At 45.1% G+C, this 23815-nt stretch overlaps 1 protein-coding gene across 2 annotated transcripts; it reads left to right on the forward strand.

Moving 5' to 3' along the window:
* Positions 1-6058: 6058 nt before the first annotated feature.
* Positions 6059-23807, forward strand: PTAFR (platelet activating factor receptor). Of its 2 annotated transcripts, none has more exons than XM_035116876.2 (3): positions 6059-6351; positions 11461-11626; positions 19705-23807. In XM_035116876.2, the coding sequence occupies exon 3, from the start codon at positions 19750-19752 to the stop codon at positions 20806-20808; it is 1059 nt and encodes a 352-aa protein (XP_034972767.2). In that variant the 5' UTR covers positions 6059-6351; positions 11461-11626; positions 19705-19749; the 3' UTR covers positions 20809-23807. The 2 variants fall into 2 exon arrangements, with proteins under 2 accessions (XP_034972767.2, XP_034972768.2); XM_035116877.2 differs by lacking the exon at positions 6059-6351 and adding an exon at positions 10870-11328.
* Positions 23808-23815: the final 8 nt, after the last annotated feature.

Genomic DNA, 23815 nt, shown 5'->3' on the forward strand with positions numbered 1-23815 from the left:
CCTTTTGGTGTTCAAGTTGCTCCTGAAATGTGAGATTTGCCTGCTCTAATAACATTTAATCTCTTTTAGTCACATACCACTCTTTAAGCTATTGTAAGAAACTACATTTGATTTGTTTAACTTGCATTGGTGGAAGGTTGCCTCTACTGCCCAGTGTAGCGAATGGCTTACCAAACTGCTCCCCTAGCTAGGGGAACTAGTGCCTGACAGTGCCTTTCAGATATAACACAGCCAAGTGCGGCCTCAACCCTGGTTTCTGAGGAAGTTTCACACACCAGACAGTTGGCTGCCGTTCCAGCTCCGCCCAAGAACAACAATCACACGCTAGAGGACATCTAAAAATAGTTGTAGCACATAAGTAGATCTAGCCCATTCGGGGTTGTGGCTCAGCTGCTCACAAGCATACTAGAGTGCAGCTGTCCTGAGTGCATCCATTCAGCAAGTTATTGTGATTTCTTAAGAAATAAATTCTAAGATTGTAGCATGCAAACCACTTCTTGTTATTGGGCTGTTAGTGGGGGATTTTAGTCATCAGGTAACACCCAACCAGCCACTTATATGCTGTCAGCCATGGTTGTATAGCCAAGCACTTTCATCAGAAATCTTCCCTCTTACTTCATGCCTGAGTGCATGAGTGCAGGCATGAGTTTTGAGTATGAATGTTGCTACAGGAAGTCCTCGGTGGAAGCACCCTAAGGCATTTTAGGCCAGACTATACAAAGGGGCACATTTCAAAAGAAGGGTGCAGCTTTAGCAAGCCTCCCGAGATGTAACTTCACCTTCAGCTGACTCCTTATTCTGATTCTGGTAGTCAATCTTTCATATAAGCCGATCATGGCCAAACTTGGCTCTCTAGCTGTTTTGGGACGGCAACTCCCATCATCCCTAGCTAACAGGACCAGTGGTCAGGGATGATGGGAATTGTAGTCCCAAAACAGCCGAAGGGCCAAGTTTGGCCATGCCTGATAAGCAAACATGCGAAGAAGCAGAGGTACACTTATAGTATGTACCATTCCCCTCCAGGGAGTTGGTCATCTCTACACAGCTTAGGTTCCTCTAGTTTAGCTTCCCCTATAAGGAAAAAATAAGAAAATTGGAGCTTTTTAGTTCAGAGAAGCGGAGACATGGAACCATATAAAATTATGTGTGGCACGGAGAAAGTGGATAAAGGAAAGCTTTCCCCCCCTTTCTCATGACAGTAGAACTTGGGGACAACAAATGAAGCTGAATGTTGGAAGATTCAGGGCAGGCAAAAGAAGGTTTGTCTTCACACAGCACATGCTTACAACTCTTGCTTTCCTTTCCTTTGGACCACATCCTATTCAGGGATGCTAGGAATTGTAGTTCAAAAACTTCTGCTTTAAAAATCATTACCCAGCTTCCTTGCTTTGTCCAGACTAATTGGCTGCTAGCATCCTTAATGCAGTAAGGAACGAAAGCAGACTTATCTCCATTTAGGTTTGCTGAAGTGTGTGTGAGAGATGGGGGAGGGGGCTTCTGTACCCCCCCCCAATCCACAGTGCTGCTTTGATGCTACGTTAATGACATCTCATTGAGTTGTACGAGCAGCAACATTCTGACAAATCCCAGCTTTAAAAAGCAGCACACTTTTATGTGCTGGCTTGCTACAAATGTCTTGGGAAACTCCCTAGAGCTTGAGCAACTGTGGTGATTTCAGAGCACATGTGAGAGCTCTTGTTGCAACACCATGGGGCTGGCAGCAAAAGTGGCCACCCACCCCTCTCCTGCTGAACTTCTGCAATCCACACATTAGCACAAATGCCCGGAGAAGAAGCATCCATGTGAAACTAAGAAGGGCAGTTCCCCAACTCACATTTAAAGCACACGACTTTCCTCCAAATGATGCTGGGAAATGGAGTTTCCTACTCAGAGCTACAATTTCCAGAACTGTTCACAAACTACAGTTCCTAGAATTCATTGGGAGAAGTCATGTGCTTCAGGTTTATGGTATGAATCTGCCTGGAGAAGCCTTAAGGACAAAAAGGCTTGAACAAGTACCGTACAATCTCCCTCATCATAATTGAGGAAGGGGTAGATCTCCAGCTCAATATTGTGTTTTGCTTTTATTTCTGTGCTGCTCTTGTTCCAATGGAGTGTTGCTGGCTTTACACCTGGGGGGCTTCTAGGCAAAATGCCATCCCTGGGGCCCTCCACCCTAGTGGTTGGGTGTCTCTTTTTGTCAGATGCTCTCTGTGTCCAGAGGCCTGCTCTGTTTCAGTCTTCATCACTGTCCAGAAGAACAGGGCAGGGCAAGTGAAGGCTGCTCTCCCTTCTCCCTAGTCACCTACAACATTAACCCCGCCATGTGAGAATCCTTTATAGATGACCACAGTGACTAGAGACAGACAGTCCAGTTGTGTATGCACAGCAGTGACCAGAGAAGGAATGATCACTGGGAGGAGCTCAGAAAGAAGAAACATGGTTCATCTGCATCAGCACAACCAGATGTCTTCATCTGTCCTAACTGCATATCAGTCTCAATGTCAGGGACTGGACAGTGGAGGAATGGTGGAGACCGCCTCCCCCTCCTGAACCTTCCAGAGAAGAGGAAGACAGTATCATAGATTTACAACAGTGGCTTGAGGAAGGTCATGGCTCAGAGGTAGATGAAGAGCAAGGAAGGTCATGGCTCAGAGGTAGATGAAGAGCAGAGTTGGGAAATAATGGGAAAGGAACGAGGAGGAAGCAGAGCCGCAGCAGCTGGCTGACATCACTAGAAAGCATTCCAGACCTCCCTTCTCCCAGAACCTGGCAAGCATTGAAAGTAGGATGGCAAAGGGCTAGTAGTCAAATGGCCCTAAGCGGCCACCATAAGATGGGTGGTGCTGTTGACAATTGAGGAAAGAAGGGGTGGAGATTACTTGGAGCAACGCCATTACTCCAAGAAGTGGCATTTCTAAGCCCCTCTCTCTGAATATTGAATAAAAGACCTTGGTAAGAGCTTCCCTTGTCTTTCCATTCCTGGCTGCCTACTGGCGGTGGTGGGGGGAGAATCGGATTCCCTGACGCCTGACAACTACAGCCACAACAGGCTCTTAACTCTCCAAAGGTTTGACTTCATCCTCAAAGGCACACTCTTCCATTGTCTCCCAAGACAGACAGATGCCAATCAGCCAAATCACATCTCTTATTTGCTTAAATTTGCAGTTCCAAGCTGCAAGAGTATTTAAGCTGTGTGCGAGATTTTCGTCCAATGTGCATAAAAACAAGCAGTGAAAGTTATCAATGCCAAAAAAATTAACGAGTGTCTAAATTTGAGCTTGAAGCCCCAGTCCAAATGGCCTTGCTGCCCTCCCCTTGTCCCATCCTACTCTGATAGTCCCTGGTTGGGGCTCTTAACACAGACCTGCAGCAAGATATTTGCTAGAGGTGAGGTCTAGCCTGTGGCCCTCTGGATATTTTTTGCTGATAACTTCCATTATTCCTGAGCATTGGTCATGCAGATGTTCTTGGATGCCAACTCCCATCAGCCCAAGGTCAATGGTCAGGAATGATGGACACTGGAGTCCAGAATCTGGGGGGCTGCAGGTTCTCCATCTCCACCCTAAAAAAACTAGAAGTCATCATGGGGAATGTACACAGCTCTTTTGATTGCAAAACAATACAAAATAATGCCAAAGGGGGGGGAATGCATTAGATCTCCGTACACAACCATCAAAACAGAATACTATCCCAGCACATTAAACTGATTTATCTCTCGAAATGCTGACCTTTTGAGAATGCCTACCAACTCTTAGCATCAATAGGGAATGTCACAGACCATTTGCACACGCTATCCAGCATTGCTTGAAAAATGTACAATTTGACCAGAAAGTGTGGAAATCCTCCTGTTTATGTTATCACTTTACATGCATTTTTCACATTAACCGGAAGGGTGTGGACCACCAGCAATGTTGATGAAAATCCATCATTTAATTAAGATTAATCCCTGATTCATCAAACTGGTAACAGCAGTTGAGTGTAAGGTATAAGAGCAAGGCTAGAATGTTAGACCGGGTCTGAGGAGACTTGGTGTCATGGGCTCCTGGGGCAAACTCTCCATACTTGAGGAATGAGGCCATAAGCGCCAAGAAAGATGAAAAATGGAAGAGGGATTCGGTCTCAGTGCAGACCCCAGGTGACCCCATTACTACAGCGCCCCTGAACCTGAAGGACTGTTGGATGTCATTCTGTCACTATTTCCCCAACCTAATATCACATTACCATCATCTTCAGATTTCAAGGACTTCACCAAAGAAACTGCAGTTGAGCCTTGATCCACTCACTGCTCCTTAGTCAACACTATCTCAAGAGGATTGCACTGAGAGCTGATCTCTGCTGGCCCCCAGAACAGCAATATGTACCCACCACAGGAAGTGGAAGCCAAGAGCGCTGGATTGCCATGGTAGACTTCTACTTGGCACAAACTCTTCCAGCAATCAAAAAATGCCACATTTAAAGAGGAAAAGGCACAGGACAGTGGTGGGATAGGGGAGAACACCATGGGGATGCCTCTATATTAATGGTAAAGAGGCCAATGCAAATCCACATTATGCTCTATTGTGGGCCAGCAGCCCCAAGGGAAGAATGTCTTCTGAAGCTGGTGGAATGTCAATACAGAGGGGACCTTCCATATTTCAGCAAGGAGTGCAGTCCATAACTCCATAGATCTAGGCCAGCCAACACTGCTGGGGGGGGGCAAGGTAAGTCTGCAAGGAGGAACAAGCCCAACAGAGGCACTTTGATCAAGATCTGCTCAAGCTGGAGCCAGACCTGGTGGCCTTGAGAAGACTGAAGCCAACACCTAACTGGTCTCTATTGAATTTTCATGTCATGGGCTTAAGTGTCAGGATGACACACAGAGTACCTTTGGTGGTGTCGCTTTTATTGCTATTGCACAGTTACTCTTCTGCAGAGAAGGAAGCCGTTTGCTGTGATAAGCGTCCTGGGTGTATTCCAAGATTAGGCAACTGCATGTTGGCTTACCCTTTCATGCTATGTCCAGTGGATCACTTCCAGGGCCTTTTCAATATATACTTGTACATTCTCTGAGGGGAAGGCTTGCTTGTAACACAGAACTGGAGCACAACTTCGCAAATCACTACAAGGCTCAGGGCCGGCCCTACCATTAGGCAGAGTGTTATGAACCATTGGCCACCTTGGGGAGTTGATTTGGGTGTCATGACAGGGCAGCAAAGGTGGTTTTCATTTATTTTTTTTAATTTTTTGATAGTGTTTAATTTGAGCACTCTGTATGGTTCTTTGTGAGGAGTTCCCTCCTTTAAAAATGAGATACGGCAGCAGAAGCTCCAGTGCTGGCTTTATTGAATTTGTTTCTGAAGTAAAACCAGGACCAGAAGGACAAAGTCCTAATTGGATTTCTGCAAGTAGCAGGATGTAATAATGATCATCACCATGTTTTGGAAGGACTTCAAGGGAGCCATCCTAACATCTTGGTATAAGAAAGCATGGCAGATAATGTAGCTCTCATGGGGAAATTAACAAGAAACTGAAATTAGCAAAAGGAATAAAACACAAGGATGCTTTGGATGGAGAATGTTGGAACTTTATTACGTACACAAACATTCCGGAAAGTGAAAGACCAGTCTCAAAGGTGTGTGCCAACTTGTGGATAGTGTAGCAAATAATAACCTGTTTGTTTTACCTTCTGTCTAACCTGTTTGTTTTACCTAAAGCATAGGCTACCATCACATGGGGTCCCCAAAGCTGAAGCTGGTGTGTGCTGTTTTTCTGATGAAAGAGTCCTTGTTCAAATTGTGTTGTATAGGACTGTAGGTCCTGAGTTGCTGGAAAATAACAATGTAAGTGATTATTTTAAAATGGGATGCAGAATTTGTTAGGTAGGTAGGTGATGCCTGAGTAAAACGAGAAGCAGAGACCTGCTGAAGCATGCTGTAGGGCTGTGACTCACTCACCAGAGAGTCCACTCCCTCTGCGGCTTTTTTGTTTTTTTGCTTCCTGCTATTACTACTAGTAAATGTGTTGGGCAACACATCCGACGTGATGGGATTTCCCAGGGCTTAATCCGTAAACACGCAGAGAGATATTGTGTGCGTTTTGGTGCTCCCGGCACTCTACTCTTTCCACACAGGGAAAGCTTCCCTTTGATTTTCAACCAGTGATTATTCCCTTCCCGAATAAGTAAAAAGCCACACAGAGCACCTCTGACAGGAAGAAAGTCCAGTAAAAGCCACCCAAGCCCTACTGTCAGATCCTGACACCTACCAAGGAAGACGTTCCCTCAGCTGTGGGAGAATGTGGAGCAGGATCTGAGAAGCAGCCTGAGGAGAAGGTCCAGGATCTGGGCTGATCTATATCCTGTGGAAAGGGGTAAGACCTCTGCTTGGTTTTGAGGTGGAGCTAAATAGGGATGGGTGAATCCGGCAGTTCCACTTTCCCTCGGTTTCTCTTTTTTTCAAGCCTTAAGTTCCATCTCCACATTTCCTCATTTATTTATTTTTAAGTCCTCATGAACATTCATCAGCACTCTGTGTCAATTTATCCTAATATGCACACATTCACGTGCAATTTTGCCAAATAGACACATTTGTGAGGAGCAATGTTCCCTGATGGAATACATTTGTATGAATTTGAAAGATCCGAAGGTAGGAAGTGGGCTCAGTCAGAGTGTTATGGAGCCCTAAAATCTGTAACCCCCTTGAGTGGGGCATCTTCCTGGGCTGTTATGTGTAACTTTAGGCAATTTATGGTTTCCACTGGCACCTCCTGAGTCTCAGATTTGTGAGGGCTAGTAGTGGAGGCCTCCTTCCTTGAAGGGGTCTGTTTTCTTACTCTATCAGTTGCTGGCATGACAGAGATTCAAATGGTTAATGATGCAAAGAGAGCGGAAATTACAGGAATTACCTACAATTGTGGAGTGGCAGATAAAAATGATGGACTATGCTGAACATGCTAGATTGACATGCAAGATTCGTGACCAGGGGGAGACAAGGTTTCAAAAGGACTGGAGTAAATATGTGGACTATATGGAGAAAAACTGTAGATCATTAAAAACTCTCGCAGGACTAAAATAAACCTTACGAATTGACCAATATGTTAAAAAAGGATCTGCAAAAAAAAGGAATTAACAAGAAACCCGCATGAAGGGAGGGGGGGGAAGTCATAGCTCGGCGGAGCAAGGTAAAAGATGTGAATATAAGATTTTGTATAAAAGATTGGTTTTGTTAATTTGTTGAATTTGGAAAATTGGAATAAAATGTATTTAAAAAAAAATAATGATGCAAAGAGAGCAAAGAGGATTTTTCTAATTATTATTATTCCCTCACTCTAAAACCCCCAATTCAGAGTTATCAAATGTTTTGGGAGGAGGATGCTGGGACAGACAAAGCATTTTGTACTTTGTACTCAAGGCTTTTATTGAGTTTACTCTTTTAAGTTCTGGTACAACCAGCTTGCACACAGAGACCCCTGGCCTTTGCATAAGATGTGCCAAGCAGTGAAAAGCCAGGATGTGCATAATGTTGAACATCACAAGGAACTATTTACGTCACATGTGAAGAATCGCCTCCTCAGAAGGGATGGAAGACTGTCAATTTTGGTTCTCTCTGTTTCTCATTTTTCCATTCTTAAATTCAGTTCTCTACATTCCTGCTGCACTTTGCTTTAAAAAAAAATCCTCATGAAAATTCATCAGCATTTTCGTGAGAAATTATCCTAAGAAACACATTTTTGTATGCTGTTTTGACTAATATATACACAACTTTTGCAAACGAAATTTCTTAACGCAATGCATTTTTGTCTATTATTTTAATTTGTTAAATTTTATGTGCATTTTTCCTGAACATATGCATTTTTGGCAAATGTTGATTGGAGAACTGCATCACAAAATTGGGATAGTTTTTGAAGAAGGGCTATGTTTTGTTCTCATATGGTAGAGAATCTGCTTTGCATGCAAAAGATTCCTGATTCAATTCCAGGCATCTCCAACTAGGGCTGGGAAAGACTCCTTACTGGAAACCTTGGATAGCCAGTCAAGGTAGTCTATATATAGCTCAATGGACCAATTGGCCTGACTCAATACAAGGTGGCTTCCAATGTTTCTTGATTATGATTACTACTCTCCCAGAGACACTTATTTCCACATGTAATTGTGTGTGTGTGTGTGTGTGTGTGTGTGTGTGTGTGTGTGCATTTCAAATAGAACATGAGTAGCAGTGGCAGCTCCATGTTTTGGAGGGCCCTCAGGCAAGACACCTTCCATGGGTCCTGTTGCGATTAACTGGGTCAGTTACCTATTGAACCCCTTTGGCATGCCGAATGAGCAACATTTGGCGAGTGAACCTTAAAGAGTAGACTTTCACTTGTTGCAATCACAGTCATGCCCAGTGATCTATGTAGAGTAAGAAAAATATCCAAGTAGTTCATTGTAGGATGAACATAAATTGGATAGAAATGTTTCCTGGTCTATCCTAACTCAATAGGAGGTACAGGGATAATCTGGGAAGCTGGAGGTCCCTATATATCGTGTTGGGGGAAGGGGAGGTGATTTCACCCACTCCCTTGTGTTTATTTATTTCATATGGAATTCAAAATCATTGGTTTTCTTCTTTTAGACTCTGTTACATTTAGAGAAGGAGTGGAGGAACCTAGAGCTCTCCATGGGACTACAACTCCCATCATCCCTCACTACTGGCCATGGTGGGTGAGGCTGATGGAGGTTGTGGTCTAACAACATCTGGAGGGCCACAGGTTCCCTGCCCCTGCATTAGCACCTCTAATCGAGGCAGAGTTACCACCACCACCACCTGTCTTCATGCACCTTGGAGCCTTAGACTGTCTCACCAGAGTGGTGCATGCTCTAGTTATCTCCAGCTTGGACTACTGCAATGCACTCTATATGGAGCTACCTTTGAAGGTAACCCAGAAACAACTAATCCAGAATGTGCAGCTAGACTGGTGACTGGGAGTGGCCACCGAGACCATATAAGACTGGTCCTGAAAGACCTACATTGGCTCCCAATACGTTTCTGAGCACAATTCAAAGTGTTGGTGTTGACCTTTAAAGGCCTAAATGGCCTTGGCCCAATATACCCAAAGGAGCATCTCCATCCCCATCATTCAGCCCGGACACAGAGATCCAGCTCTGAGCGCCTTCTGGCGGTTCCCTCACTCCAAGAAGCGAAGTTACAGGGAACCATGCAGAGGGACTTCTTGGTAGTGGCACCCACCATGTGGAACGCCCTCCCATCCGATGCCAAGGAAATAAACAACTGTCTGACTTTTAGAAGACACCTGAAGGCAGCCCAGTTTAGGGAAGTTTTAATGTTTGATGTTTTATCGTGTTTTTAATATTCTGTTGGGAGCCACCCAGAGTGGCTGGGGAAACCCAGCCAGATGGGTGGGGTTGTTGTTGTTATTATTATTATTTCCAATTATCATCCCTGGTCTCTTCATGCCTGCTTAACCCTTCATTTTACACCCCATTGCCAATGCTGTAATTTATATCATACAACTTTTTCTTGTGCGGAGAGAAGGTATGATGCAATTAGTCGATGCCAGATTGTGTGGGGTGAACAGATTTGTTGAGATCAGAAGGAAATTGCAGAAACAAGGTCTCCTGATGCTTCAGAGCCCTATTCAGCAGTGGTATTAAGGTTTTGATCTGTTTTCATATCCTGCCGCCCTGAAATTTCAAGCACATCCAGACTCAGTCATAAGTCAAATTACGGTCATTCTCATCCTCCATAGTTCTTTGGCCTAGTAGCTCTCACAACACATAGCATTGTACTTTCATGCAAAACAGCACAGAATTCTGTTTGTTGGGTGGCATGGGGAATGATGATGATGATATGAATATGAATATGAATATGAGTATGAATATGTTACTTATACCCCACCCATCTGACTAGGTTTCCCCAGCCACTCTGGGCTACTTCCAACAAAATATTAAAAAATACAATGAAACACCAGAAATTAAAAACTTCCCTAGACAGGGCTGCCTTCAGATGTCTTCTAAAAGTTGTCTAGTTATTTATCTCCTTGACAACTGCTGCAAGGGTGTTCAACAGGGTGGGCACCACTGCTGAGAAGCCCCTCTGCCTGTTTCTCTGTAACTTCACTCCACGCAATGAGGGAACTGCCAGAAGGCCCTTGGAGCTGGACCTCAGTGTAGGCTGAATGATGGGGGTGGAGACGCTCCTTCAGGTATATAGGGGTAAGGCTGTTTAGGGCTTTAAAAGGTATGTTGCTGTTGTATTGATCACCAGCAAATGGGGCAGTGGGCAAGGGTGCCATCTTGAATAAAATATTGGGGGCCCAGGTAAGCCCCACCCTGCATATGTAGCACATGCACACCAATTGAATGACAGTGCTCATTAACTTTTTGTGGGGGCTGGCCCCTTTGTTGCTGGACTACAACTCCCACCAACCTTAGCCAGCATGACCAATTGGCAGGGATGATGGGAGTTGTGGTCCAATAGAACATCAAGAAACCCACATGTTGTCCATTCTTGAACAGGGATGGGAGAGAAATTTGATTCCGTTTGCATTTAAAGGTGAACACTTTCTGAAACAATACATAGGCCGAAACAGAGCCAAACTTCTAAATTTGCACTTCCTCGAATTGGCAATGAATTTATCCAGTCAAGTAATATGTAAAAAAAATGCATACACTATGGTAAAATGTTCATAAAAATGCATATATTAGTGAAAGTAGCATTCAAAAGAGCATTACACTAAAGAAAATTGCCCTGCATAAATGTGTATTGATACAAAAAATGTGTATATTTGGGGAAATTTGCAATTAAATGCTGGTGAGGACTTTAAAGCAGAAAATCTCAAACTTATGTTGAAATGTGGAGAACTGATCCTGAGACTGAAAAAATAGGCGACTGAAAAATGTTGCTGACATCCTCTGTACAGAGAGGTATGATCCAGTGCAGTAGATATGTGCCCTGCTGACCCTCTCCAATATCTGTCAGGAAGCCTTGCGGGCATTGCATCATTTTTTACTGGTTCCATTTGAATCCTTCCCTCTGAAGCGGCTGAGATTGTTGTGAGAAAAGCGTGTTGTTGCAGGCGAAAGCGTGCCACTCCAGTGGCAGCTGGTGTGGGGAGAGAGGTTCTCCTCCTGCTGCTCGCCTGCTGCAAACTGACGTTTCACTTGCAAAGGCCAGATGAAGGAGTCTGTGCAGCTTTGGGGCGATGGCTTTCTGTGCTTACTGGAAGGAAGTCATTAAACGTTGTCATTAGGTTTATGACTAATGATAGCGAGAAGCTCTTTCCCTGGAGCTTTGGTAGCAGAAAGACCGTGGCTCGGTCACAAGAGCATTTCAGAAGCAAATCTAGGTTAGAAATGGCTTGTCGTGGCTCTCCTGCCCTCTTGCAGTTAATTGTCTTCCTCTTAGCCTTACTCAACATTGCGCTTCCTTGGCGGCAGTGATGACACCCATTGTTTCTTCACTCCCAATGACTACGCAGGTGCCTCTTGCGGGGTCCTTCTGGTTTGTGGAAGTTGGCAGCGTGGCAAGGAGCCTCAAGCTTCAGGCTGGCAGAGGGCTCGTTCAAAAGTACCCAAGACTCGCCTATTGATGAACTCCCTCCATCAACTTGGATTCAGTGGAGAATATCCTTCCTCTAGACTCTGGTAAGTGGAGGCTGCTCTTACAGATGCAATTTTTAGGGCATTTGCTGGGAACATCTTCTGATTTGGCAGCCCAGGTTCCCTTACGAAAATGCTCAGAGGAGCTTGGTTGCACTCACAACACTGCATTTCCATTGAAAAACAAGTACAATTATTGTTGTGATTGTGATTATATTTTGATTTCTTTCCTACCCTTCACCACTAGGTCTCAGACCTTGTTTCTGCACTTAATATTAAAATTGGTTCAGAAGAAATAATGTTTAAGTAATTATTATTATTTTTCAGCTCAGGCTTCCATTGGACCCTTCAATTTGTCTCTTAAACTGTGTCAAGGATTAACCATTACAAACATATAGGCTAAAATTCAAATCCTACACAGCAACTACTACAAGGTTGATGTATGCTAAAGCCCATAAACCATACAAATCAGATATAACGAGGGAAAATGGTGAGAAATTAAAGTTGATTACATTAACAACTATGTTAAAGAACAGAGGAAAACATCAATAGAAACTTGGCAAATGGCTTTTACTAACCAGTAACATAAAAAAGGGAACTGAAAATATCCAGAGGCTGAATGGACTACCGTACTTTCTCTTACAATGGCTAAAAGAGGTCAAGTGTAATATCATAGTGCTTGAGGTGTAAATACAAGATTATTTTCACCAAATGGTGTGTGTGTGTGTGTGTGTGTGTGTGTGTGTGTGTGTGTGTGTGTGTGTTTAATAATGTTGTGCATTTTGATATGGTATGCTTCTTCTGGTAGAAGTAAAAGGTTTTGAATATAATAATAATAATAATAATAATAATAATAATAATAATAATAATAGTGATAATGATGATGCACTCAGGGGGTCCCTCTCTGATTGTTCCCCTCCTCTTTGCCACTGTCCCTGCGATCCTAAGATTGCCCTCTTCCTCTGGGCCCAGTCTGAATAACTGTCCATAAAGAACGAGTGGGGTGACCTGAGGTTGTTCCTGTCACTGCTCACATAGTGACTCACTCAGTCCAAGAGAGGGCAGGGGACCGGCCACGTCTCAGGGACAGAGCATCTGCTTTGCATGTAGAAGGTCCTAGGTTCATTCTCAGGCATCACCAGGTAGGGCTGTGCATGCCGTCTGCCTGAAACCCTGGACAGCCACTGTCAATCAGTGTAGACAATACTGAGCCGAGTGCACCAAGGGTTTGACTCAGTTTAAGGCAGCTTCCTATGAGACGTCAGGGGTCAGCAGTGAGTATGATGAGGCATGACCCACTGCAGGTAACCAGCACATAGGCAATGATATGCAACAGCAGCAGCGCCATTATATGTGGAGGACAGCTCTGAACTGTCCACTGTTGTAATAATAATAATAATAATAATAATAGGTAAAGGTAAAGGGACCCCTGACCATTAGGTCCAGTCGTGACCGACTCTGGGGTTGCGCGCTCATCTCGCATTATTGGCCGAGGGAGCCGGCGTATAGCTTCCAGGTCATGTGGCCAGCATGACAAAGCCGCTTCTGGCAAACCAGAGCAGCACATGGAAACGCCGTTTACCTTCCCGCTCTAGCGGTTCCTATTTATCTACTTGCATTTTGACATGCTTTCGAACTGCTAGGTTGGCAGGAGCTGGGACCAAACAACAGGAGCTGACCCCGTTGCGGGGATTCGAACCGCTGACCTTCTGATCAGCAAGCCCTAGGCTCAGTGGTTTAACCACAGCGCCACCTGGGTCCCTCAATAATAATAATAATACTAATAATAAAAAATAAATAAATAAATAAATAAATAATTTTATTTATACCCCGCCCTTCCCGATGCAAAAACCGGGCTCAGGGCAGCTAACGGCAGATATGAAACATTAATTAAAATTGACTTTAATTAAAACAACTTTAAAACAGCATAAAATACAACATAAATGTAGCACCCATGTCAATAAAATTCAAAAAATTCAAGGTCATTTTTTGGGGGGAAACCCAGTTCAGTAAACGTCAAGTAATTGCCAGGGCTAACTGGCCACGTTGGTCCTGCTAGGGCCAGCAAGGAGACCAGGGAAGAGTTTAAATGTGGGGGTCGCAGAAGGGTTTCTTCATAGAAAAAGGAAAGGGGAAATGTAATGGAGGATTAAAGATAAAGGTAAAGGGACCCCTGACCATTAGGTCCAGTCGTGACTGACTCTGGGGTTGCAGCGCTCATCTCGCTTTATTGGCCGAGGGAGCCGGCGTATAGCTTCCAGGTCATGTGGCCAGCATGACAAAGCCGCATCTGGCAAACCAGAGCAGCACATGGAAATGCCGTTTACCTTCCCGCTGTAGCGGTTCCTATTTATCTACTTGCATTTTGATGTGCTTTCGAACTGCTAGATTGGCAGGAGATGGGACCAAGCAACGGGAGCTCACCCCATCACAGGGATTCGAACCGACGACCTTCTGATCAGCAAGCCCTAGGCTCAGTGGTTTAACCCACAGCGCCACCTGGGTCCCCTAATGGAGGATTAGGCTAATTCAAATGGAAGGCCAGGCGGAATAGCTCTTACAGGCCCTGCGGAAGGGGATCAAGTCCTGCAGGGCCCTAGTCTGTCCCACGAGAGCATTCCACCAGGTCAGAGCCATCACTGAAAAAGCCCTGGCCCTGGTGGAGGATAATCTGGCTTCTTTAGGGCCTGGGACCCTTAAGCTATACTTATTCATGGATCTTAGGGTCCTCTGCGGGACATACCAGGAGAGGCGGTCCCGTAAGTACGAGGGTCCTCACAATGCACTGACAAGACAGCTGCTTGGAGTACTGTGGGCACTTTGAAATGGCGGCTTCTCAGCCACCTGCCATTGCTGTTAAGTAATACCAGACCTGGTCTGGCAGGAGCACAGGGAGAGGGCTACAAACAACAACCCAATAGCATTGTCAAGGTGAGCCCTGACTGAGATCTGCTGCCCGAGAATGCTGGCTATTTATGCTCCGTCTATAAGCTGAAGGCTGCATGCACACAACGTATTTGAAACACATGACTCCCCCTTGCCAAAGAATCCTGGGAACTGTAGTTTGTAAAGGGTGTTGGGAATTGTAGTTCTGTGAGGGACAAAATAGAGCTCCCAGGATTCTTGGGCAAGGGGAAGTTATGCGGTTGAAATGTTTGGTATGTCTGCAGATAGGGTGCTTAAACTTCCATTCAACGTATTGCAGAGCTGTACCTACTGAGGTGGGTGGGCATGTGACAGACTAGTCCCCTCAGCAATGTCCCAAACATTTAGGGAAGTTTTTAATGTTTAATAGATTATTGCATGTTAATGTTCTGTTGGGAGCCAGAGTGGCTGGGGAAACTCAGCCAGATGAGCGGGGTATAAATATTATTATTATTATTATTATTATTATTATTATTATTATTATTATCCAACTTTCATTTAAAAGTTCAGTCCAAGCCTTGTTTAAAGATAAATAACTCGAAGAAGGGAGAGATGGGGGTGGAGGCAACCTGGAGTTAACAGCACCTGGAGAATGAATTCTAGAGTGGGAAGAGAAGGGTCAAAGTTCAATTATGGTGGTGATGATGGGACAAGGGGGGAGAGAGCAGAGAAGGGAAGGAAGATTTGTCTCTCATTTTAAGACTTCTGAAAGAGAAATGACGCTGTATTCACACTCCCATACTAAACATTTCCCCCCTGAAGTTCCATTTATTTGGATAGACTTAGCTTGTAGGGAAGCACCCTCAGAATTCAGGGATGTGCAAATCTATCATTTTTTGTTTCTATCCGTCCCGTCCCCCCATTCTTAAGTTTGGTTCTCCACAAATCCACATCAGCTTGTGACTTTTTTAAAAAAAACTTCCCATGAGAACTCACCAGCCTTCTACGGTATATTTCTCCCAATAAATACATATTTGTTTGTGGATTTTTGTACACAACGCTTCACGAGAGAATTGCGTTGCAAAGTGTGAATTTCAACAGAAGGTTGTGCTTTGGTTCTCATATCATTTCGGAAAATGCATATTAAGGAGATTCACCTTTAAATGTGAACTGCTGCACTTGGGTGCAGTGTTGAAGGAAGTATGCTGTACATGAAATGGAATGGGTGTGTGGGTGCCAGGGATGGAAGGATCTGCCAATTTCAATTCTCTCATTTTCTCATTTTTCCAATCTTAAATTCAGTTCTCTACATTTTGCAGCTATTTGTGATTTTTTTTTAATCCTCATGAAAATTAAACAGCATTTTTGTGTGAGTTTCTCCTAATAAACAGTTTATATGCAGTTTTGCTTTATGTACACAGTTTTGCAAGACGTTTCCACTAATAGATGCATTTTTGCAAACACTGTTTGGTTGGAGAACTGAATTGCTAAATTCTGCTAAGTGTGAATATTGAAGGATAGCTCTGTTTCGGTTGTTATATTGTTTTGAAAAGTGTGGATTTTATAAGGTTAGGCCAGGCCCGGGGGCCAGATGCGGCCCAATCACCTTCTAAATCTGGCCCGCGGATGGTCTGGGAATCAGCATGTTTTTACATGAGTAGAATGTGTGCTTTTATTTAAAATGCATCTCTAGGTTATTTCTGGGGCATAGGAATTCGTTCATATTTTTTTCCAAAATATAGTCCGGCCCCCCACAAGGTCTGAGGGACAGTGGACCGGCCCCCTACTGAAAAAGTTTGCTGACCCCTGGATTAGGCTTTAAATGCACACCAAATTTAACTCTCCCCCTCCCATCCCTAGTCAGTGCCATTTTGCTCTTTGCCTCAGACAGCAAAATTTCTTGGTCTGCTTTGCTCAGGCCTAAGGTTCCTCATCCCTGCTCTAAAGGACAAGAGACACCCAAAGTGTAAAGAGGCTTCCAGAGCATGGCACAAAGTTAATGGGCAGATGACCTTATCTGGAAAAAGCGGTAAAAAACAACTGTGGGAGGAGGAAGCTCAGAGTTCTAAGAAAGAAAAGGTGTTTGTGGTTCCACTTCCTCTTTCCAAGCAACAGAACTGAAGAAATAGGAGCTTAGTAGCAAAAACCAACAACCCCAAAACACACATTGAAAATGTTTCATGCCAGGGCCAAATAAGGGCACAAACTTCTCTATTTTCCACTTAGTTACTTATTACTCTTCCCACCAGGGCCGTCTTAAGCATATCTGGCGCCATGGTGCGAAGATCCCGCCCCCCCCGCCCCCACCCCCGTTTTCCAGCGCAGCTGTCTGGCTGTGCACAGCGCCCCCCTGGCGGCCCTGCGCCCTGGCACCTTGCGCCACCCAGCCTTGCCTTAGAGCCAGCCCTGCTTCCCACCCTTCCTCTAAGGAGAACAGGAAAGCGTTTGTGGGTCTCCCCCTTCCTTTTTTTCTTTAAAATTCTAACACCAATCTTGCAAAGTAGATTGAGGAGATGATTGTAGATAGATAGATAGATGATAGATAGATAGATAGATAGATAGATAGATAGATAGATAGATAGATAGATAGATAGATAGAGACTTGCCCCAAGTCTACCAATGAGATCTTCATAATAGCTGAATAAGGATTTGGGCCCATGTAACTGTTAGGATCTCCTAGGACCCTGAGTAGGACCCTGGCAGAGACACATGCCCGACTGGCATGTTCCACCCAGAGCTGCCTCAGGATTCTAGGAGCGGCTCTTCCCCAAAGTGGACAGGGGTCTTCTGTATCAATTCTCTAGGTAGCGCTTAAATCCAGGTCTCACAGAATAGCTCAGTTGGTTAGACCGTGGTGCTGACAACATCAACGTTGCAGGTTCGATCCCAGTAAGGGACAGCTGCACATTCCTGCATTGCAGGGGGTTGATCCTCAAGGTCCAAACTCTATGATTCTATGAGATCTATGCCTCCCCAGGATGCAGGGGGCATAGCTGCCAAGTTATCCCTTTTTTACAGGGATTTTCCCTTATGCTGAATAGGCTTCCTCGCGAGAAAAGTGAAAACTTGGCAGCTATGGCAGGGGGGCGAGATAAACATGAGCTGCTGGTCTCACCCATTTGGCCACACCCCATGATGCTTAGGGAACAGCCTGAAGAAGACCTCCAATGTCAGGACCACCTAATTTCTGTGGAGGTATCTAATTTAGGCATTCAGCTTGACCAGCCTGTTCCCTGTGTCTCCACTAGGCTTCCTCCCCTTCTCCCCTCCCTCTGGTGCTTTTTACATCCTCCCTGCCTCCCCTTCCTTCCTCCTGCCTAAGGTACCATAGCTAAGCTCCTTCTCTGCCATTAGGTAGCAGGTAGAATGTGCCCTGCCCCAGGAGTCAATGCCTGGTTGATGCCTGCTGGCCATGCATGCAGGTATTTGTTTAGCTGTGACTACGCATTTTTTTTAAAAAAATATGTTTTCCCATATATGAGATCTGCACAAAAGAGCAGTCAAAGATAAGTAAATAAATATAAAGCAAGCATTTGGAGCTGCTTATATTGAAGGCCGCCACTTTCTGTCTTCTGTTCTTCCTTTCTGACATCCTGTAGTTGCATGAGTAAATGTTATTTTTATTTCCAAAGCAGATATTTTGGCAAACGGTAGTTTTCCACAAAAGAGCTCTGCAACAACTAGTAGAAAAGGACAGGCTACATCCCTTCCTTTGGGCCGATGGAAGCAAAATGGAAGCAGAGGATGTGTGTGACAACAGAATTGCCACCACACATGTAAAAATCCTCTGTCCACACAGCATGCTTCACTTCAGTATGTCCACAGCTGCGTAACATTAAAGTTTATATCAGATTTTTGTTCCTGGTCTGATTATCCGCAGATTGGGAAAATCTAACTTTAACAGGGAGGTCAGGAGGACATTACGTGGACAACGCAAAAAAATATAGACACAAGCAGCTTCAAATCCACATTAAACTCCAGTGTGGATTAGTTGCTTCTGATTACTGCCCCTTGGCAAAATGAGTTTTGCAGGCTTTTGTTCTATACAAAAAACGCACACAACCAAATCTGTTTGACCAGAAACAGTAGTTTCTTATGTACACCATAAGAAGGTCTGGAAACCAAGCCTTATGGGGAGTGAGGCACGCAGGGCCGTCTTAAGCATATCAGGCGCCCTGGCGCTGTGGTGCGATGATTGCTCCAGCGCCCCCCCGCCCCGTTTCTCACTGTGGTGGGCGGGCGCAGCCGTGTGGGGCCCCCCTGGCGGCCCGGTGCCCTGTGCCACCTGGGCTTGCCTTAGAGCCGGCCCTGGAGGCGCACCACGGCCCTGGAATGTGCGCCACGGCCCTCCAGGAGGCGTGCTCCGCCCCCAGAACAGGCGCCAGCCCCGCCCCCGGTGCCAGAGCATGAAGCTCCACCACTGGGAGCAGGCAGCACTTCCGGCGTCCGAATTAGGGCACGCCACCAAAAGTAAGGTTGGGAGGAGGCGTTTCGGGGTGCCCAAACTCTTATGCTGGTCCCGTAGCCGGAAATGTCCACTCCCGGATTCTGCAAGTGACTGAGAGGTAATGTTTTCTGCTATCTCCGCACTGTAAATACTATGCACAATAAAACTCTTAAAGACAGAGCAGGCTTGGGCGTCTTTACTCAAGAGTAGCCGCAACAACACCCTCACACAAATTAAGCAGGGGATTATTATTTTTACCACACCACATTGGCAAATTACACAATTCTTTCTGTGGTTAATGTGACCTGTGGGCACTTCTCAATCTCACAGGGACAGATCCTCTTCTGCCGTTGTCTCTTTTCTCTACAGAGCTTTCACTTCCTCTTAGGAAGCAGTAAGAAGTTTAACATAGTAGTCACACTGCTTTACAAAGTGTCAATGAAGCTGTTGAACAATCAAGCTGTGTAGTCTGAAAAAGTCAAATGATTCTTCTGTTCGGAAACAGGTGTGGTGCCATTCCGGGGTATTGCAGGAGCTAGTCTAGGGCCCCAAACTCCAGGTCCTTTCATTTGGGCCCCAGATCTCCTACCCTTCCCCCACTTTTCAAAAACCTTTTTTAAAGCTAGGGATGTTAAAGTCCATCAAAAATGGAAATGGGAACTGAAATGCCACTTTGCTTATTCATCCCATCTCAGGACAGGGGGGTTAACCACCTCCCTGTCAGGGATTGAACTTCTGCATACAAAGCATTGTGTTTCATTGCTAAATGTTGTCTCCTTCTTGTACTATTCATTTCCTTCTCTCTTTTCAGGATAAGAAAAACAGAGCAACAATAGTCTTCGTTAAAAGAATAACCATGTCCCAAAAGGGTGAAAGTAACTTCTCGTTGCTTCACGTCACGAAGGAAGATTGCCACGTGGATTCCGAGTTCAGATATACCTTGTTCACTGTCTACTATAGCATCATTTTCATTCTGGGCTTTATAGCCAACAGCTACGTCCTGTGGCTTTTCACACGGGTTTATGCTACGAAGAAACTAAACGAAATAAAGATATTCATGGTCAGCTTGACGACAGCCGATCTGCTCTTCCTGATCACGTTGCCAATGTGGATCGTATATTACCACTACAGAGGAGACTGGATCATGCCCAGCTTTTTGTGCAACTTGGCAGGTTACTTATTCTTTGTGAACACATACTGCTCAGTTGCCTTCCTAGGGGTCATAACATACAATCGGTACCAAGCAGTCACGAAGCCCATTTCGGCAGCTCAGTCTACCACGCGAAGAAGGGGCATCTATGTCACAATAGCTATCTGGGTCCTGATTGCAGGCCCTTCTTCATACTTCCTGTTTGGCAGCGGCACTACCCAAGAGGGGCATGTGACACGCTGTTTTGAGCGCTACGACCCAGAAAGCAGTAACATCCCTGTCCTTGCCTCCCACATCGTCATTTGCGTTTGTTTCTTTATCACCTTCCTGCTTGTCGTGGTATGCAATGCGTCCATTATCCGAACACTGCTCTCCCAGAAACCTCAAGCTCGGAAGAGCGCCCACATCAGGCAAAGGGCGCTCTATTTGGTGTGCACTGTCATGATTGTGTTTGTGGTATGTTTCGTGCCTCACCACATTGTGGACCTTCCCTGGACCTTGATGGTTCTGGGCAAATGGGATATAAGCTGTAGGAGCAAAAGGTGGTGGGATCATATTCATCAGGTGACCCTGTTCCTCCTGGGTGCCAACTGCGTTCTGGATCCTGTCATTTACTGCTTCCTCACCAAAAAGTTCAGGAAACACCTTTCTGATAACTTGAAAAGCATAAAGGACAGTCGAAAGTGTTCCAGACAAACAACTGAGACCACTGTGGAAGGGATGGTGCCAATGGAAGAGGGCTTCTGTGCCTCCATCAAACCTTAAGAGTCTTCTGTTCTGCTTATGCAGCAGCAAATATAGGCTGGTGACTGGCACAGACTCTCTGCATTTCACCAAGAGCCTGGCAGATGCACACAGCTTTCCAGCTCTTCCCTAGATGCAACGGCAGGAACTGAAATGCACTTAGGAGAGCTAGAACACTGTGACTCAGGAAGAACATAGACTATCTAAGTTGTCCTTTGTTGTTGTAACAAAAGGGAAATGCTTGGAATCACTTATGATGTCTTTTAAAAAGATGGGCATTACATTCATTTTCTGGTTCAGATCCAGATTGTAGTGACATTTAGTTCCATAATTTCATCCTGAAGCTAGCTCAGAACTCTCTGGAGAGGGTTGGGCATCAGGCATGGGCATCCCTGGGCACCTGCTGAGATTTGTCTCTCATCTCAAAGTCCACTACCAACCCTTAGAGCCTCCTGGCTCTCTACTTATTCCCCCAGAGTGATTGAGCTATCTCAGCTGTGATAGGAACAAGGGAAAGGAACATCAGTGTTGGCTCGGCTCAGCCTCCTCATTTGAGCAGCTATTCAGATTGGGCCTACAGCAGTGAAAAGCTGGTCAATAAGGGCAAATGGGGCACAACCTCACAAATTTGAGCCTGTTCCCACCTGCCTGCTTTCTTTTTTTACACCTGGCCAGGGGATGGCTCTGGCTCCTACTGCTGGTTTCCCTGACTTTCACCCAGTGGGCACCAGTCACCCTGACCCAGAGAAAGAGGATAATTGACTGGCAATGGTGACAGTGGCATGTAGAAGGTGGGCCTGTCAGGGAGGAGGCTCCACTGAAGGCATCTAACCTAAAACATACACACTTCTCCCAATCACTCTTGAATTAATACCATTTGGGCTTCAAAAGCAACAGGGACTATTGCAATAGTCAGTGACCATAGAACAGGGGTGGGGAACCTGTAGCACACCAGACTTTGCAAGATTACATCTTCCATCGTCCCTGATCACTAGTCATGCTGACTGGTAGTTGAGTCCAGCAACAACTGGAGGGCCATGTTCACAATCTCTACCATAGGCTGTCATCCAGAAACCATCATAATCTGAGAGCAGAGATTTTGCATAAATTTACCTATGGGTCTCAGGTGTGCATTCAATGTACACATGGTAGAAATTTCAGGAACTGAGGGGAAGAAAGGAATGGGTTCAGGCATGGACCGTAGCTCAGGGGTTGACAACATGCTTTTGCTATAACCAGGTTGTTGGCTGATTAATGTTCTATGGCCTTCTAAATGTTTTTGTGGGAAGGAGGGCGTTGTTGGTTGGTTTTTGTTTTATTATGTTAGTGTTCTCATTTTGTATTTTTATGCTGTGAACTGCCCTGTGATCTTTGGATGAAGGATGGTATACAAATTTAATAAGTAATAAAAAAATAATGCTGCTTCTCTTGCAGAAGGACCAAGGTTAAATTCATAGCATCTCTAGCTGAAAATTTCAGATAGCAGGTGATGGCTAATATTCGAACTGGATATAAGACTGCTTCACATGTATCTTAAATATTTCCACATCACTGCTTTTGTGATGTGAGGAGGGTAGAAGAAAGCCCTAGATCATAGAGGGCTGGTCCCTACCCAAATAGATTATCCATTTTTCTGCTTGGCAAACCATAGCACCAATAAAACGGCACTCAGAAGTAAAAGTGAGAAGCCATTGTAAACACCATGCTTATTCACTGCATATACAGAAACTATGCTAACACCATACTATCATGGAAAGCCTGAAAAGTTGTATACCTGTTGCTTGTCTGTAGTTTCATTAATAAAAATGACAGCTCTAACCATTATAGCTATTCAGCACTGCTACTTTCAGCCCAGTGGGCATGTCTGTAGATTTTTTTGGTGTAGGTTCATATTGAGGGTCACGCTAGTACAGATGTCTGGAAATGAACAGCAGATTCTAGACTAGGGACTTTTAGCCATAGGCTGAGACCAGAGAGGGGCAGAAAAACATGAACAGGATGGGAGACAAAAGACCACCAAGTAGAATGTCTGGAATGTTGTACAGCTACACTGCAACTTCTGGGTCCACTACTAGAGGATGAATCCTCACACTTCCTCCTGCTGTCAAATCTAGGGAGATTTGAGTGCTGAAACCCAAACCCAAGCTTCCTCAATAGAACAGGAAGGCTGAATGACATTGTAGGGCAGGGATGGGGAACTTGTGGTCCTCCAGATGTTGTTAAGATGTCAATGCCAATTGATCCCAGCCAGTAAGGCTAATGGTCTGAGATTATAGGAAGCCAAAATTTGGAGGGCCATAGGTTGTTGACCTCTGTTCTAGGGAACTCTATGGTCAGGAGACCTGGTTAATTCAATCCCTTAAAGGAGACACCCTCTGTGAATATAAAATTGTCCAATGATGTTGGGGTGGGGCTCACCAACATATGACGAAAGGAGACAAAGTGGAGAGCCAAATACATACCCTCTAACATTTCACAGATGGAAATACAGACATGATTGCCATACTCATAGTGCTACATAAAGGTTACCACTACAATGTCCCTACATTACACACTGGTGCTCTATGCTGCTTGCTGAAACTGTCCATTATGACTTGTCTTAAAAGCCTTAAAAGCCAATAATGTGATTATTCTTGAAGTTAACAGTATACTATTGTGGTTCGAGGACCCGCCCCCGCGAGAAATGAAGACACAGTGACATATGGATTTGAGTTAATGGGTAAAATAAGGCCACAACTTTATTGGTTAGAGCAAGTGAGAGGTATTGGCTTAGGCATTGGACACCCTAGCAAGCATGACCCCACCCCAAGGGAGGAGCCTGTTGATGCAAATACAACTGAAAGCTCCCCCTGGTGTCACCGGGGGGGGTCGTGCCATGGCCCTAGCCTCCTGCTGCCGCGCAGATTTAAATGTCCGTAAAGCCTGCCCCCAGGCCGGCCCTATTGGCCAGCCAGAGGCTTGGCACGGCAGCAGGGATTGGCTGCAGCAGGGGGCCGATACACGCCCCCTTACCTGCCGCGAGGAGCGT

The sequence above is a fragment of the Zootoca vivipara genome, chromosome 6, assembly GCF_963506605.1.
Source record: "Zootoca vivipara chromosome 6, rZooViv1.1, whole genome shotgun sequence".
NCBI lineage: Eukaryota > Metazoa > Chordata > Lepidosauria > Squamata > Lacertidae > Zootoca > Zootoca vivipara.

What these genes read in the sequence shown, in the direction of transcription:
- PTAFR (XM_035116876.2), top strand. Translation starts at nt 19,750, where the DNA reads ATGTCCCAAAAGGGTGAAAGTAACTTCTCGTTGCTTCACGTCACGAAG.